At 36.9% G+C, this 16277-nt stretch overlaps 1 protein-coding gene across 1 annotated transcript in view; it reads right to left on the minus strand.

The window, feature by feature from the left end:
* Positions 1-16277, minus strand: part of THSD7A (thrombospondin type 1 domain containing 7A) — a 282093-nt gene that overhangs the window by 58557 nt on the left and 207259 nt on the right. Inside the window, exons 10-12 of the mRNA XM_080383081.1 lie at positions 7979-8213; positions 4800-4915; positions 2375-2507 (exon numbers count right to left, since the gene is read on the minus strand). Of these exons, the coding sequence (XP_080239207.1) occupies positions 2375-2507; positions 4800-4915; positions 7979-8213 (484 nt within the window). The remainder of the gene's footprint in view (positions 1-2374; positions 2508-4799; positions 4916-7978; positions 8214-16277) is intronic.

Below are 16277 nucleotides of genomic sequence, written 5' to 3' on the forward strand. Positions count from 1 at the left end.
AATTTATAAAATAATAAAACTGTATGACTTGAATACCCTTTTCATAGAAGAAATCCTTTGCTGTGGATCTATATCTGATCATGCTGAGTATTTTACCAGTCAACAAAATGACATACTAAAATTTAAGAAGTAGATTTAGTGAAGTGACATTAACATCTCATAAAAACAACATGGACCCATTAAATAAGGATGAGTTTTAAATGCTAGCATGCTATAACAAACCTCCCCTCGTTCTCATTTCCCTTCCTTACTTTCTTTTTTCCATTTATCTCAGTGAAGTAAACATGCTGAAGTTTCCCAAACACGCTCCAGAGAAAAGTCTTCAGGGTTGATTTCTGGTTCATGTAGTATTGGGACTGTCTTTTGGCAATGAACACTGTCACATATAGATGTTAGTGCATTTCTTTCACTTTTCCTTCTTTCCTCTTCCCCAGGACTTTTCTTTCCCCCTTCCCTTAGGCATTCTTTGCCACACAACAACAAATGGCAATTCTGCCTTGCTTGAAGCACAAACAATACTGGAGTTACAGAGAAAGATGAGGTCAGATGAGTGAAGTCTTAGAATTTGTTTTGTTTTCTCAAATTTCAAATGATGTTATTACAAGGGTAAAGTTTTCACAACAGACAAATTGCTTTGCTAGGCTTCATCATCCAAATACTATCCCAAAAGGTGAAATCAGAAGCAAAAAGGAACCCCAGCTACAGCAAAGTATTGGGACAGTGGGTTTAAATGACTGTGTGGGTGCCGAATGGCAGCACTTTACAAATGTGTGAGCCAACACGTGTATATGGGCCCAGACCCTATCAAAATAAAATACAGACAAAAAGAACTTGCAAAAAACTTTGATAACAATATTGACCACCTAAACTATTCTATCATTAGTATAAACTGCTATATAACTTTTACAAAGTTCCCTTCTAGTGCTGCAGAATACCCCAGGACTTAAATATAACAACTCCAGGCAACTGTGGTTATTGTCACATCTATGAAATAATCCAGTTGTCTGAATTACTCAGAGTTGGGGTGGGGGGAAATGCTACATCCACAACTCAAACCATCAGCTGCTCTCACGTTTAAAATAATCTCAATGATTTTGCACCTCAGGTTTTATTGCAACCTGCCTCTGAGGGCCAGTATCTGAACTAAGGCATAAGCCAGGCTGGGTCTGTGAGTCCATCTGTTGCAGCATGTGTATAGATCAGAAATATGTTAAAGGAAATATATAGAAAATACATACGGTATTAGTTTGTGTCATGGAATACAAATAATTGCATCTACCACTCCCTAGCAACTCTTCTTTCTTCTGCTCAGCACATTATCATGCATTAGCTCAGGTAAAATTTGGTACTGAAGATACTAAGATGAAAGGCAGCCAGATTTTAAAAGGTAAAACTCTGACTAGAAAAAGCTCTCAAGCTGTATTTCTCTAATGTTTGGAGTACTGATTTTGGTAGCTTCCCAATGCTGTTTTCCATCCTTTCATATCTTTCAGTTAAATATAGTGTGATCTCCTAATGAATTTGCAATGATAATTCTTACCAGATGATGAAAGCAACACACTTCTTTAATCCCAATTTGTTTTCACTAAAATAAGCTTGAATTCTATTTGTACCTCTGCAACAGACAGCAGTTTAATGGGAATTAGAAGGTGGAGAAACAAAACATTGTCTTCCAATAAATATATTTTATATTTGTTATTCATAAAGAAACTATTTTTATTATTATTTTTTAAGTAAATCCAACAACTAAACGCATCAGATTTTTCTAAACTTTGTGTCAACACCCAGATCTTGTATGTCTACTTTCCCATGCCACTCAGATGGATACTATGAAATTGCCCAAAACTTTTCTGAAGTAGTTGTGGTGAATATCCCCACCTGCCGGAACAGTCCTCAGTGTTCTTTGGTGAAGATTAAGTGAGCAGAGAATTTTGTGTATTAGGGGATATAATCAACTGTGGACCATTCCAGGGCTGACAGGGATGGAAGATGGAGGATACAGTGTGTGGCACCGTGTCACAGCAGAACTCGGCTGCCCTAAACAGATGAGGCTGCATTTCAGTGCTTTGGATAATTTCGAAAGGAATATTTTTTTAATTGTATAGAATGTCAAATTATTCGCTAGGAAAGATTTATCCTGGAAAGTAATTCTTAGTTGTTGCAGTGTTCCTGCAAAAGAACAGATAAAATGAACCACTGAATCATGATGGGCCCAACCGAGTCTTCGTATCTGTTCTGAAACCTTGATTTAGCTATGTAACCTGTTTGGCTACATAGTGCATATTAGAACATCTTCTGTTAAGAAGTGGAATTCAGCAAGCTTTAGAGACATTGAAAAACCGGGTCCGATCCATCTCTGTTTGATTAACACTACCTGTAGCTATAGCAGATGGGAGAAGCTTCACATTCCTTTTCCTCAAACAAAGAGTCTGGGCACTCTCGACCACCGTTGGCGGGGAGCTGGATGATGACACGGTGACGGGACTGCTTCTTTACTGTGGCACCCCCTGCAAAAAGTAGAGGCAGCTGTTTTCCCTGCTACTTCATAGGGATGACAGTAATTAGGGGAAAAATAAGATCTAATACCACAGGTATTTGAACTGATTGCTCTAATATCGACATGCTATTTTGTCCATAAGCAGAAAATCAAGCCTAACAGATAAAACAGTTTAATCTCAGCTAAAGGCCAGGAATCAGAACTGAACAGAAAGCAGTATTAGCAATACTGAACAAACGAATATACAGCCAAAATGAATACACAGTTCAAGTGAACAAAAATTAAACCCGTTCAGTTCGCTGCTACATTTTACAATTTCAAAGTGTAAGTTTGCCCTGATCATTTGCATGTAAAACCAGAAACAGAAATTCCGCTGTGGAATTTATCTACAGTTTTTAATTATTACAGTCATTCATTATTAATGATAAACTGATTAATGATAATGCTAAAATAGTTCCTGTAGGAATTTTGATCTCTGTCATCTTCAGATAACAGTTCTTCTGGCAGAAAACAAAAAGAAAAGCCACAAATCTGTAACAGTTCCACAGCAATACCTAATACACCTAACAGACAAATATTGTTAGGTAAAAATCTTGGACTTCCCCCTACCCCCACCCCCCATCCCTCCCCTGAGAGCTGTGGCACAGGCATTTGGCTGACTGGGTTGGTATCAGATTTGGGTGGGTTATTACAGCAGCTGCAGCTTGTCTGAACACAGACGCGTGCTGGACCACAGCCAAGCAACTGTAATTAGGAGCAAGCGGTAGGAGAATCCCGGTGGTGGCTCTCCACCACCTGGCCGCTTTTCAATGCAGAGGAAACCCCCCCACTCCTGAGTCAATCATCTCCAGGAGATGCCAGGAGCTGGCACAAGGGGCAAGACAGATGTGCTGACCAGCAAAGCTGCTGACCAGCTTGCTGACACAAATGGGTAAAACCTATGAAATATATTTTTTTTTGTTTGTGTAGTATGAAAAGATTTTGCCTCACTGGATAGACAAAATGCCTGTATTAGTTCACAAATATACTGTCTTACAGAAGCCTGTGTGCTAGTTTGTAGTAAAAGTTGGTGAAGATATGCTCATTGCATCAAGAACTTTTTTAAAACCCACAGAAATGAGAACAGAGAAGGATGGCATTTTTGTCCAAGATGATCTGCCTCAATAAAAATATATCAGAAAGACTGATTAATACTGCTATAAAATAACACAGTATTTAATAATGAATAACTATTTAATAGATTCAGATTCAATGGTCTTAATTGTCTGTTCTTTTTTCAAGGTTATGAAATTAATCTTCCTAACCCTTTTTTTATTTGTTAGAATGCACTAATCACTAATAGGAATTACTGAAAAAATGCCTTTATGCTTTTGTCCTTTATAAAGCATAAAACATTGGCTGTGGCATTTGAAACATGTATATTTGATGTAACAATATCTTACATTCTGATAATATGGTAGCTGTGAGTAATCACCATGTCCCACACAGGGATTAGCACCCTGTGGAACATGGGGTATTACAGTCTGTCTGTAATAATATATATTAGAAAAACACCTCCTGTTAAGCTTCAAAGAGAGAGAGAGAGATAAGGCATAAAAATGTGGGCAATATTAAGCCAGTCATCAGTTTAACTTCATGGATGACTCCAGTAATAAAAATTCAGGGGCAACCTGCACTCTTTTTAAGAGCTTTGCCAAGAGTATTAAAATGGTATTGGAATGTATGGTTAACTCAGACCATTAACATCAACTTAAAGTCTGCTGATTTTTATTAACTTTCCTTCAATTTTCCTTGGAGTAGAAGAAACCAGCCAAAATTATACACATGTGCATATCTACCTACCTACCTACCTATCGCCTAGTACATAAAGCTCAGGTTTTTCCAATGAGCAAGCAGTACATGTACTTTCAAAGACCAAATCTGACCATGTTATTATCTGACAATTCAAATACTGCAACTGTACCAGTATCTGTTTTGTTGTTAAACGAAGAGATACGTGTCTACTCCATGACTAGTTATCTCTTTATTAGCAGAAGATGTAAATGGGAGTTTTTAATATAAAAATAGGAAAAAATGAAGGGGGTGGGGGGGGTGGGGGTGGGGGTTAGTCATCCAAACAGATCATATAGAAATAACTATTCTTTTCAGCAAAATTGCTTAAGTCCTCCCTGCAGGTACTGTACCAGCTATTACATGTCCTCTGTCAGAAAGAGATGTGTGTAAGCATTCTGACAAAAGTGACTGCTAGCCTAACTCCTTTTTTCTTAAAATCTGTCTACTAGCACACAATGGATAAAATTACCTTCCTGACATGAAGAAGGACACACTGTCCAGTCGCTGAATGGAGTCACAATACAGTCCTTCCTACAGGGAAGCAGACAGGGTCTCACAGTTTCTGGTCGGAGGCTCTCAGGGCATCTAAAAAATGAAAAAAAGAAGCATTATCAAATAAACAACCATTCTGCAGTAAAGTGAATCACGAGAGGTACCAAATGCCTGCAGGCATGAGGAGAACGCTAGTTGCCCAGAATTCACCAGGATGAAACACAGAAATTAAAACAATTAGCATTTAAATATATCTGGTGAAAGCAGACATAACTGGTGCATTCTGCACCTGGGGATTTAACTTTAAAAAATCATCTTTCCTCACTTGCCGTTCCAGACTGCCTCTTAAGTGTTATTTTCAAGCTTCCAAATGATTATGAAGAAAAGCCATCTATTTTACCGTAGAAAAATACATGTTTAGCTCTTCATAAACTTACCAGAAGCATAAACTCTGGAAAGAGGCATATTTAAACAAAACACTGCTAACCCAGGAACAAATAGGTATAAGCTGGCCGTGATTATCACAGGAATGGGCTTGAAACTGCCAGATCAATGAGACTGTCAAAGACTGTCAAAAGGGACAGAAAACCTCACTTGTTTTAGGAAAATGCTTGATCAGCATATAAAAGGGATTATTGGAGTGCCACATATGGGAGTCATTAACCCAGGTCATTTTCCCCAGCCTGTGTTTCTATTTTTCCATCAAGGACAAACAACTCTATGCTGCAATACTTGTTTTCAGAATGATGCAATAACTATTTGCAGAAGTACTGTGAATCTTTAAAATAATTTCGATATTACTATTGCCCTGAAAGCATGCAGACTGTGGACTGTCAGAGGAATATATAAAGAGATAAGAAAAATATCACTTCCATATTTTGGAGCTTTTATCTCATTAGTGAAAAGCATTGATATTACCAGCTTTTCCTCTTGTGGCTGCTGGGCATCTGGGACCAGTGAGATGGGTGACCAGTTTTATATTTGGATTGGATCAGATGGGGAAGCTTGGCTAGTGTGAAGCATCTTTCTTGCCAGGCTGAAGGGAGCACAGGCAAGCCTAACAATGAGCTACCAAGAAAATGTGTTCTCCATGGTCAGTGGAGAAGTATGTCTGTGCAGCGTGGGCGGAGAGGCAGTGGGAAAGGAGAAGAAAAGTTGAATTGCAGCTTTATAGGGACATATTCCTCAGCAATAACACTTGCTAGTTCATTATTTCCATTGGTTGTCTCTGCATTTTCCTGTCAATTCACATAAACTTCTCAAAGTATTATCCACTACTGTGAACCAGCACCAACTTCTTGGTGCCCTCTTATAATGACATTTCCACCTGTTCTCTTTTCTCTCCTAAAATACCAACGTGAAAGACCATAAAATATTATAGCTATAGCAAGGTAAATCTCCATCACCTCTCCATAAGCACTCTCTACATTTTAGGTCAAATTGTGCTTTGCTTCTGTCTGATTCATAAAATCAGATTATATATGCGGAGGTCAGGCACACTTTAAAAAAACACCAATCACACACACTGACTATGTTTTCAGAAATTTTCTCTAAGGTTAAAATTAAAAGTGCTTCTGCAAGGTATTGAACATCGGCTTACTAATGACTTTTTCCTTAAAGAACAAAGAAATTGCAAGCATACAAAAAAGACTGGATTATACGTATTCATTGTTTCACTGAGAACTTCAACTTTCAGGAGCACTGAACATTACCATGCCTCTTCAGATCCTTGGGCAAGGCAATTAGTTCAATTAGAACACCATTTCTACCTTTTATATTGTTTGTATTTAGTATATGTGGCTTAAAGCAAAGTATTGATTTTTTTGCAGTCCTTACTCAAGGTCAAATTAAACACAAAAGGCACAAGCTGAAATCTGTAACTTGTGAGGTAGATAAGGCCAATAATATTGATTGTATCATACCACAGTAATCCTTTTTATTAAGGGGACTTAAAAACAAGTTTCCTATTTACATTTTCATGTTAAATGTCTGGGTCTTTAAAAACAATTCTGTGAATTTAATGTGACAATTTGAAGGATCAACTAAGACTTTTTTCTCATTTTACAGGATTCATTTATGACACAGTAAAACAGCCCTCCACCCAAAAATTTCAGGTCAAATCAAAGGCAAAGACATTAACAGTAGATTTTAAAAGGGAGATAAATCATTAGAGGTTTTTTTTTTTAAATGTAAAATGAGTACCAAGTAAAAGACATAATGGTATTGTGACTGAATAAAACAGCAACTTAATGCAGATATATAATATTTAGATTATTAATTTTCTGGTATTATTCCTCGTATTTCCATTTAAGGTAAATTTGGAATAAGTCTGCTGCTGAATAAAGCAACAAATGGCAGGAACCGTGTAAATATTTAGGGGGAGAATAGCTGCCTCATGAACTTTATAAATGACATCTGCTATCTGCTCTTCCAGCTTTGAATCTGTCCCGAGTGATATATATTTACAGACTTGCTAAAATGTATTAAAATATTATCAAACTCACTTTACTCGCAGGTAATCTGTATTTAACCCTGGTCATATATTAAACTGTAAAATGAAATCATTGGGCCAAAGGGATCTCTTAAAAAAAACATTTATATGGGAACAAAGCCTCAAGAAGATTGTCAAACTAATGTTCAAACTAATATTTCAGACTAATGCCCCCGTCAGAGCTGCACGATGCTTCACCTCCTTGGTCTGCTTGTGAGAAGATGTACTTACGTGGGTTGTATTGTATTTCGATCCAAAACAGTATTTTTGCATGAAAATGCACTAATCCATATAGTACACTGCTTGATTGGGGGTATCATAAGGATCTTGGAAATGGTGCTGTATTGCACACCACACACATATCCCAAGACTTTTATCTGGACTCAACCTGATGATAGCATGGAGCCAACTGGATTTAGTAGTCAGTCAGCTGTCAGCAGAATCACTACTGTAAATATCAACTGTAAAAATCAATAGTGAGAAAGGTATTATTATATAGTCCTCCTGTAGCTTCAGTTTTATATTTTTAAAAGATTAATTGTTCCCTCATGATAACACAAAGGAGGAGGTCTTTACCTCTTTGCCTGCAGTCATTGGTGATATAAATAGAAAGCAGCAAAATCCAAAGCTAATTACAGCATGAAGATATTTTTTAAGATTTTTACTTTTTTGGGCCCACTTGTCCCACGTTGACTCTCACACAGATGACCTTTCTTGTCTGCATCCCCACAGAACAGGTGGCCTCCCCATTCCAGCTGGCAGAGGAGTTGAAAGCAGAGACAGACGTATCCTCTATGCACTGTCCCCATGGGCCAGTCTGCCAATGATACACAGTGCAAGAGTGCTCGTTACAGCTGCGCGTTTCCAGTAGGGCACTACTATTTGGGCACTGTATTCCGCCTGGAACAATAAAACAGGGCAAAAGTTCATGCAGTGGAAGGAAATAAAATGTGTTAAAAAAAAAAAAAAAAAAAGAAAGAAATGCACTTTGAAATCTTGCTAGTTACATATTACCACTTTGATTCCATGAAAGAAACACTTTTTCATCCTCTTCATATGCCCAATATTGACTCTGACAAACTTCAGTCAACAGACTACACAGAACAGACTGTACATAGACAGTAAATGTGAATGTGTATAATTAGGATACCAAAATAATCATAACTTCTATAACACACTACTATGTGCTTGGAGTAATATACAACCTTTTTATTTTGGGGTTCTCTAAAAGAGACTGCAAGAGATCACATAAGGAGGTATGAAGGCTCTAGGCAGAAGAAATTATTAAATATTCTAGTTATGTATGTGTAGAGACCACTGATTATGTCTGATTCACGTATCAATTAGAAAGGTATTTGGAGCTCTTGTCCTAGTTCCCAGTGGGTATTTATCCATGTTACATAATTACCAAAGAGGATGGCACAGCTGGCAATTTCAGGTCCAGATTGAAATAACAAAGGCTGTTGCAGGTTAAGATTAAAATGCATTCATGTGTCAATAATTGTGAAGAAAAGGTCAGATAATGCTATCTTTGTTGTGTCTGGTTTCAGATAGTATGTCCAGTTTCTTATATTCAAGCACTTCAAAGCTAATCTAGCCTCCCAATCCTCCACGAGTAAGGAAGAGGTCTTTCCTTCCAGGCTCGATCATAGGCTACTAGACATTTAGCCCTCTGACTAGACAGGTCTCTGGTGTTGCTAGACATACAGAATCTAGGCTTAAAAATTAATTTAAACATTCACAGCCCACACAGGAACAAGAGAACTCCTATCTCCAAGCGATGGAAAGCCAGGGAAATTCTAAACCACATTTTAGTTTTTCCTACAAGACAAGAACAGTAAGAAGGATCACTGAAAGAGGAACTTTTTATTAGTTACTGCAGATGAGTCATCCAACTTTTCTCCAAAAAGAAAAAAAGCATGCTCACACCAAGCACATGTCAGAGAGTGTATTAGCCTTTGTATCCCAACACTGAACTTTACGTTGACCTCCTGCTCTACAGACATGCAAGAGGGAAGGGGTTTTAAGCACTTATTGTTGAGAGAAATTAAACAAACAACTAAATGTAATCAAATAAACAACATATGCTTCAAGTACTCCAACACAAGTCAAGTGTCACAAGCGCAAAAATACTTTATACCCCAAACTGCTTCTGTGGGCTGTCTAGACCTGCAACAAACATGAAGAAAGGGCCATTCTAATGAAAACACAAGACAAAATCCAAATCTCAAATTCTTTCCATAGAGATATTTTTTACTTCTGACTTTAGGCTAAAAATATTCATGCAACCAAGCAACAGTAAACATCTTATTAACTGAGATGTCATGCCAAAGACTAGGTAATCTTAAGTTTTGTAAAGGGGAATAATAAAAACTTTAAAAGGTGTGAATGTAATTAAGCAAGGACTGGAACTAAATTGTTTTTTGGCTCAAAATGGATGCAACTCAAGTCTATCAGAATTGCTTAAATATGTATCAATATGCAAAGCAACAAGGCAAAATGTCATATGCATTTTCCTAAGAAAGGAAATAAAACAACAATAGGTAAAACAAAATTATGTAGTAACTTTCAAAAAGTTATTCAAACAGTTTCCTTCAGGAAATAAAAAAAGATCCCAGCTAACACCAGCAGATAGGAATATAAGCAATGAAATTAGGAAAGCAAGTGTATTTTGCAAAGAAAAAATAATAAAAGATAGCAAAGTCACAAATTATTTGGTACAGGAGAGACAACAGATTTACATAAAGAGTCTAGACATGCTCCCCCAGTACAAGGGTAATAAAAATGAGACTTTAGAAGAGATAATGAAAGTTACGAAATTAATTGTTTCCATATGATGTTAGCTCAAAAAGAAACACAAAGGTAATATTTAAGCAAATTCATAAATTAAAGGGGTGTGTGTGGGAAGAAATGTTTCCCCAGGAATGTATTCCATAACCACCAGCTCCTAAGGCATTTGAGAATAAAGTGACAACTTAGATTTAGTTTTGACAGCTGTGCAAGAATGTATATTCTGGGGGAAAAACAAGAGTGACATTGACTTGTAAATGAAAAACATTGGGGCATGAATGTCTGAAGCTCAGTGGGAATCCAGTTCTGTTCAAATTAAACCAATAGTTAAAAAACTATGTAAAGAATGAACAAAACGTGGAAATAATATTGTGTAAATATAAACCACCTATTACTAGTACTAAATCTTTTTAATAATTAAAAATATACTCTTTGTTTACACATCAGTATGCCATATTCTCAAGAAAAACAACATTTCCTTGTGCTGCCTCAAATTAAAATAGGTACAGAAAAAGCAGAAGGGAGGTTGGAAAACTGGCAGTTAGAGATGCCCTTTATATCATCTGCGTAGGGGTAACAAGATCAGGACTGATCAACTTTAAGACCATTTCACCAGAGGAGGACAGGTTTGACAGGAATATAAAGATTAACAAGTATGACAGAAAAAAATAGACTTAATTTTATCAGCATACGTGAAAAGGGGACATACAATACTAAATACATTATATGTAATACGTGATCAGATGACTGTAAATAACTGCTTGGCAGTACTAAAAGTAATGATTTCAAGGTCCAAAAAGCAGTTGGAGCTGAAGCATTTCTTTTTGGTTTTGGATACTTAAGCAAAGCACACTTGGAATTGAATGGCTACCTTTACAGAGGGACTTGCATATTACTCACAAAATAGCAGAGATACGAGAGTATTTTCCTTGAATGCTTTAACAGAAGTGTCATACGCTTAGATTGGTTTTCTGCCTGATCTGGAGCTGGTAATGGGTAAGACATCTCACTCTAGGATATCCAAGGATTGAATTTTATAGGTCTTCTTTGTGACACTGTCTTGATAACATCCCAATTTCAAAACGTTTAACATTTTTGAAAGCATTTAGGATTATTTCAATTAATCATTTTGATATCATTCATTTTACAAATGCATGTAATTTTATCTATGCATTTCACAACAGCTGGAATAATCTTAAAGTTTGAGAAAACAGATGCAACTGAAGTGCCTTTTATAAGTGAGGTGTTACTCATTTCTTCTTTGCCATAGGAAGGGGGCAGGCACTCCTTGAGACAGCTGTACTTCCCAAAGAGAAGCATGGTCAGTACAGACCACTAACATAAGAACAAAGGCTGCCCTGTTGGCGCAGGTCTCCCAGTTCTGCAAACATTATGCTTCCCCACCTAGTGCACGCCGGTTACACAGACCAAGCAGACCTGTCCTATCATACACAACAGGACAGGAGTTAGTGTGCACCCACAGGAGATGAGATGTCTACTCTCAAGTCTTTTCTTGGGTAAGAGTTGAATCCCAGACCCCACTCTACAGGCAGGAATCTGAACTGAGGGGCTCCTGAGCAAAACTGGAAGCACAGTAACATCCTCTCTCCCAGCTCACCTTCGCAGGCAGGTGCCAGGTCACTTTGCAAGTCTAGCCTGAAAATTCAGGTTCCCCAGGTCCAAATCTAAGTGGTTTTGTATTCCTGCTTCAGCTGAAATAATTAAAACTCATGAATCTCCCCATCTTCCCCAAAACTGATCCTTTAGTGAATAAGCAATTTGCTGGGAAAACAATACTCAATTATATGCGTTCAGATTTAACTACCAAGGACTGTTACGTCAAGCCAGGAAAACATAAAAATTACAATCAAACCAAACAAGTGTAAGAGTAAATACATTAAAAAGTCATAACTCCTCTTTTGTAACTATGAAGTCAAAATCCACTGAAATTTTAACAGGAATAAACTTTTAAAGCACATCAGCCATAATTTGCCTAGAGTTGAGAAGAAACTCCTTTGATCCAGCTATTCCTTATATGTTCAGTAAATCAATCTTGCAGCTACATGAGAAGTATAAGGTTTTAGCCCCCATCTAATAGAATACCAGATGAGATGGACAACTGGTATTCTATACTAACTCAGTCACGTTTAATAGTCTGTTATGTATGATGTCACACTAAATAGTCCTTCTGGCGTTATACTTTGCTAATCTATGAACATACAATAGTCACAGTAAGACATTGCATGCATATGAATCCCTGCCCTGAGAAAATTCACACAAAATCATCCTTCACTCTCATTTTACTAAATTAATCTTTTAAATCAGATTATTTTCTCCTTTGCATTTGACTTATGGGTGGTTTTTTTTAATCTTTACTTTTCCAAAATCAGTGTCAGTTATTTACTACTGATAAAACCTGGAATATATCCACAGTAGTGTCATGCTGTATGACACTGATTTGGCAGTGGCAATCAATGGCAGTGTATAGTCAATATAGAATCAATCTGCATATCTATAATTTACTAAAAAATGGAGACTCATTCAACATTTTTTAGTCTCAGGGATTGGACTATGTAAAGTATTCTTAATGCATACTACTGATTTTGTAAGATTTATTGTAAGCAGGAAATAAAAAATGAACAGAACTATTAAACAGGAAAAAAAAAATAAAACAAACCAAAAATAAACAAACCCTACATTCAACAGAGAAAGGCTGAGCTTTATATGATGTTTTTACTAGACTTATGCAGAACAACAATATAATGTATCAGGTAACATCATTATGTCCTTTGCTGTCATTTTATATTTTGAGACAGTGACTTCCCTGAGTTTCTTACTGTACCATGAAGATTTGTTTGACAGTGAAACAAATGAGCTACCACTACAGGCAGGCTCACAGACAGGCAAAATTATAAATCACTTCACCTTTCAAACCTTCAAGCTGAGGACAATGATCTCAGAAAAGATATCAAAAATGGTTATTGTGACACCAGTTTCCACATGGAGTCATCTCACAAACCACAAAAAGCCTTTGTCTTGAGGAAAGAGACTCTTCTTTCCACTGAATGCATGTAAATAAGCCCATCCCAGATGTGCATAACCACACTGTGCTTGAGGCTCTGCAGCGTGTGCTTTGGCCACGAGGAAGAGGTGTTGTTCTGAATGATGAAATGCTGATGAGAGGGTGTACAGCCAAGGTCAGCTCCTGGCTTGAGCCAAAGTCAGTGTGGTGCTGGAGGGGCAGTCAGATCCCAGAACTCATTAGAAAACTTTGTCACTACTTCAATTTACATACAGCTTCAATTTTTCCTGTGAAGCTATTCTTGTCGCCAAGGAATTATTATAACACTACTGAATTATTCCTATTCTAAGTCATCCAAGAAAATAGATTATACTGTGGCTGTTTCCTGGGGGCCAGTTATGCTGACTTGATGGTTTCTTCAAACCAATTCAGCAGCATAGATAGCTGGGAAGTAAGAAGAAAAATAAGGTCTTAAGTGTGAAATTATATAGTCTATCATGGACAGCTATCTGCCAAAATTAACAAGCAAACTAAAGAATATAGTATTTTTTTATTTCAAAGAGGAGAGAAACTGAACCATCGCAGACAATACTTTGATAAGAAGCCACCTGAAATCCAGATAAAAGAACTTATTTTACATGTATCTACAGACCCTCAAAAATTTCAGTGGCATGTTAATGTTTAAGTGTCTCAATGAACAAGAATTAGGCACTTCACATACTGTGAAGGATTGCAATGTTCTTTGTGTATATAATGCCTGCAGTGCTTTCATCTCCAGCTTGCGGATTGAATTCTCCATGACTAGCAGGAGGATGCATGTGATCAAGGACTCACAGTAATAAACCTGGACTCCTTATGTCACCCTAGAAGCCAAGTTTAGCCTTATTCATAGATTGGCCAATAGACCTGCACATTCTTTCATTAATTAATGTCCAATCCTGATAGCATAGGAATTGTATATGCTTATGTACAATGTATTTGTCCTATTGTGTTCTGAATAAAACCTCTTACATATCATGGCTGTATTATAAAGGAATTACTATGAAATGGTTTACCTAACCTGGTCTGCCTCTCATACCAACAGTTCAAATGAAGGTTCAAAAATCCAGAAGGGAACACCTGTGGGACTGTTCACCGAAACAGAACTGACAGCTATTTTCAGAATTCAGTTTTAATTGTAAATGGAGTTATTGGTCTTTCATTTAGGAGACTTGGGATTTTAGTTATACGTGACGTTTACAGAGTTTTCATTAACAGTAATGTGCATTTTTATAAGCTCTGAATAGAAATGAAAACTGCATGTTTTCCAAAAAAAGGGTCACGTGGAGCTTCCTTTTTTATATCAACAGAATACAGATGTTCAGATGCATTAATATATTCTGTGCCCCCAAAACATAAAACAACCTCCAAGCACCAACTACACAATCAGTGCTTTATTTTTTTGGAAGCTGGATGATCTCTGTCATGCAATCCAGATAAAAGAACTTATTTTACATGTATCTACAGACCCTCAAAAATTTCAGTGGCATGTTAATGTTTAAGTGTCTCAATGAACAAGAATTAGGCACTTCACATACTGTGAAGGATTGCAATGTTCTTTGTGTATATAATGCCTGCAGTGCTTTCATCTCCAGCTTGCGGATTGAATTCTCCATGACTAGCAGGAGGATGCATGTGATCAAGGACTCACAGTAATAAACCTGGACTCCTTATGTCACCCTAGAAGCCAAGTTTAGCCTTATTCATAGATTGGCCAATAGACCTGCACATTCTTTCATTAATTAATGTCCAATCCTGATAGCATAGGAATTGTATATGCTTATGTACAATGTATTTGTCCTATTGTGTTCTGAATAAAACCTCTTACATATCATGGCTGTATTATAAAGGAATTACTATGAAATGGTTTACCTAACCTGGTCTGCCTCTCATACCAACAGTTCAAATGAAGGTTCAAAAATCCAGAAGGGAACACCTGTGGGACTGTTCACCGAAACAGAACTGACAGCTATTTTCAGAATTCAGTTTTAATTGTAAATGGAGTTATTGGTCTTTCATTTAGGAGACTTGGGATTTTAGTTATACGTGACGTTTACAGAGTTTTCATTAACAGTAATGTGCATTTTTATAAGCTCTGAATAGAAATGAAAACTGCATGTTTTCCAAAAAAAGGGTCACGTGGAGCTTCCTTTTTTATATCAACAGAATACAGATGTTCAGATGCATTAATATATTCTGTGCCCCCAAAACATAAAACAACCTCCAAGCACCAACTACACAATCAGTGCTTTATTTTTTTGGAAGCTGGATGATCTCTGTCATGCAGTTCTGGAGGTGAAAAGTCATTCAGTTATTTGTCACGCAGTGAATGACTAAAAGGCATAAGAGATGTATGAGGAGAAAGATGACAATAAGTCTAATTTCAGTGAAGCATAAAAAATAAAAGCTAAATTGATACCTTTTGAATATAATATAAGCAAAGGTGAAAAGGACCTTTCAGCTAGAGTTTTAATGATATACTAAGTCTGAGAAGGTTCTTTTATTTATTTATATATTTTTATTCTCTGGAGTTTGTACAGAGTGCAAAGGAGTATAGTGTTGAAGATACCTGACCACGATGCCAGTGGGGAAAAAAAGCACAGAATAACCTCACCTCAGAATCCTGGTAAAGGGGTCAGGGTTTGAGCAAAGCTGAAGCACTACAACACCTAGGTAATGAGTCATCTTTCTCAGCAGTATTTTAGAGATCTCTTCACTACTACCTCTGTGGTTTGAGATCTGTCAGTCTTTGTGATCACTCTCTGCTGGTTCTGATCATTGCAAACCAGACATAAATAAAATTTACATACCTAAAATTCAGGCTGTTTAACTGCTTTGCTGCACCTGTAGGCTTGTAAATTATCCCAAGCTGTGTTAAGTGTCAAAGTCAAAATAAAATGAGTACGTTTTAAAAAGAAGCATTAAGAAAGTGGAATAATTTTCTGGAGTATTTCACTTCTGTGGCATGCTTGCCAGGATGTTAAATGTCTGTCTCCGGTACAACTGCATAAGCATATTGAAAATCTATTATCTTGACCTACACAGAAATGCAAGAAGCACATGAATATATGTTTATTTGAATTATCATATGAAAATGTGTCTCTGTGTTTCCA

The sequence above is a fragment of the Falco punctatus genome, assembly GCF_963210335.1.
Source record: "Falco punctatus genome assembly, chromosome: 4".
In the NCBI taxonomy this organism is placed as follows: domain Eukaryota; kingdom Metazoa; phylum Chordata; class Aves; order Falconiformes; family Falconidae; genus Falco; species Falco punctatus.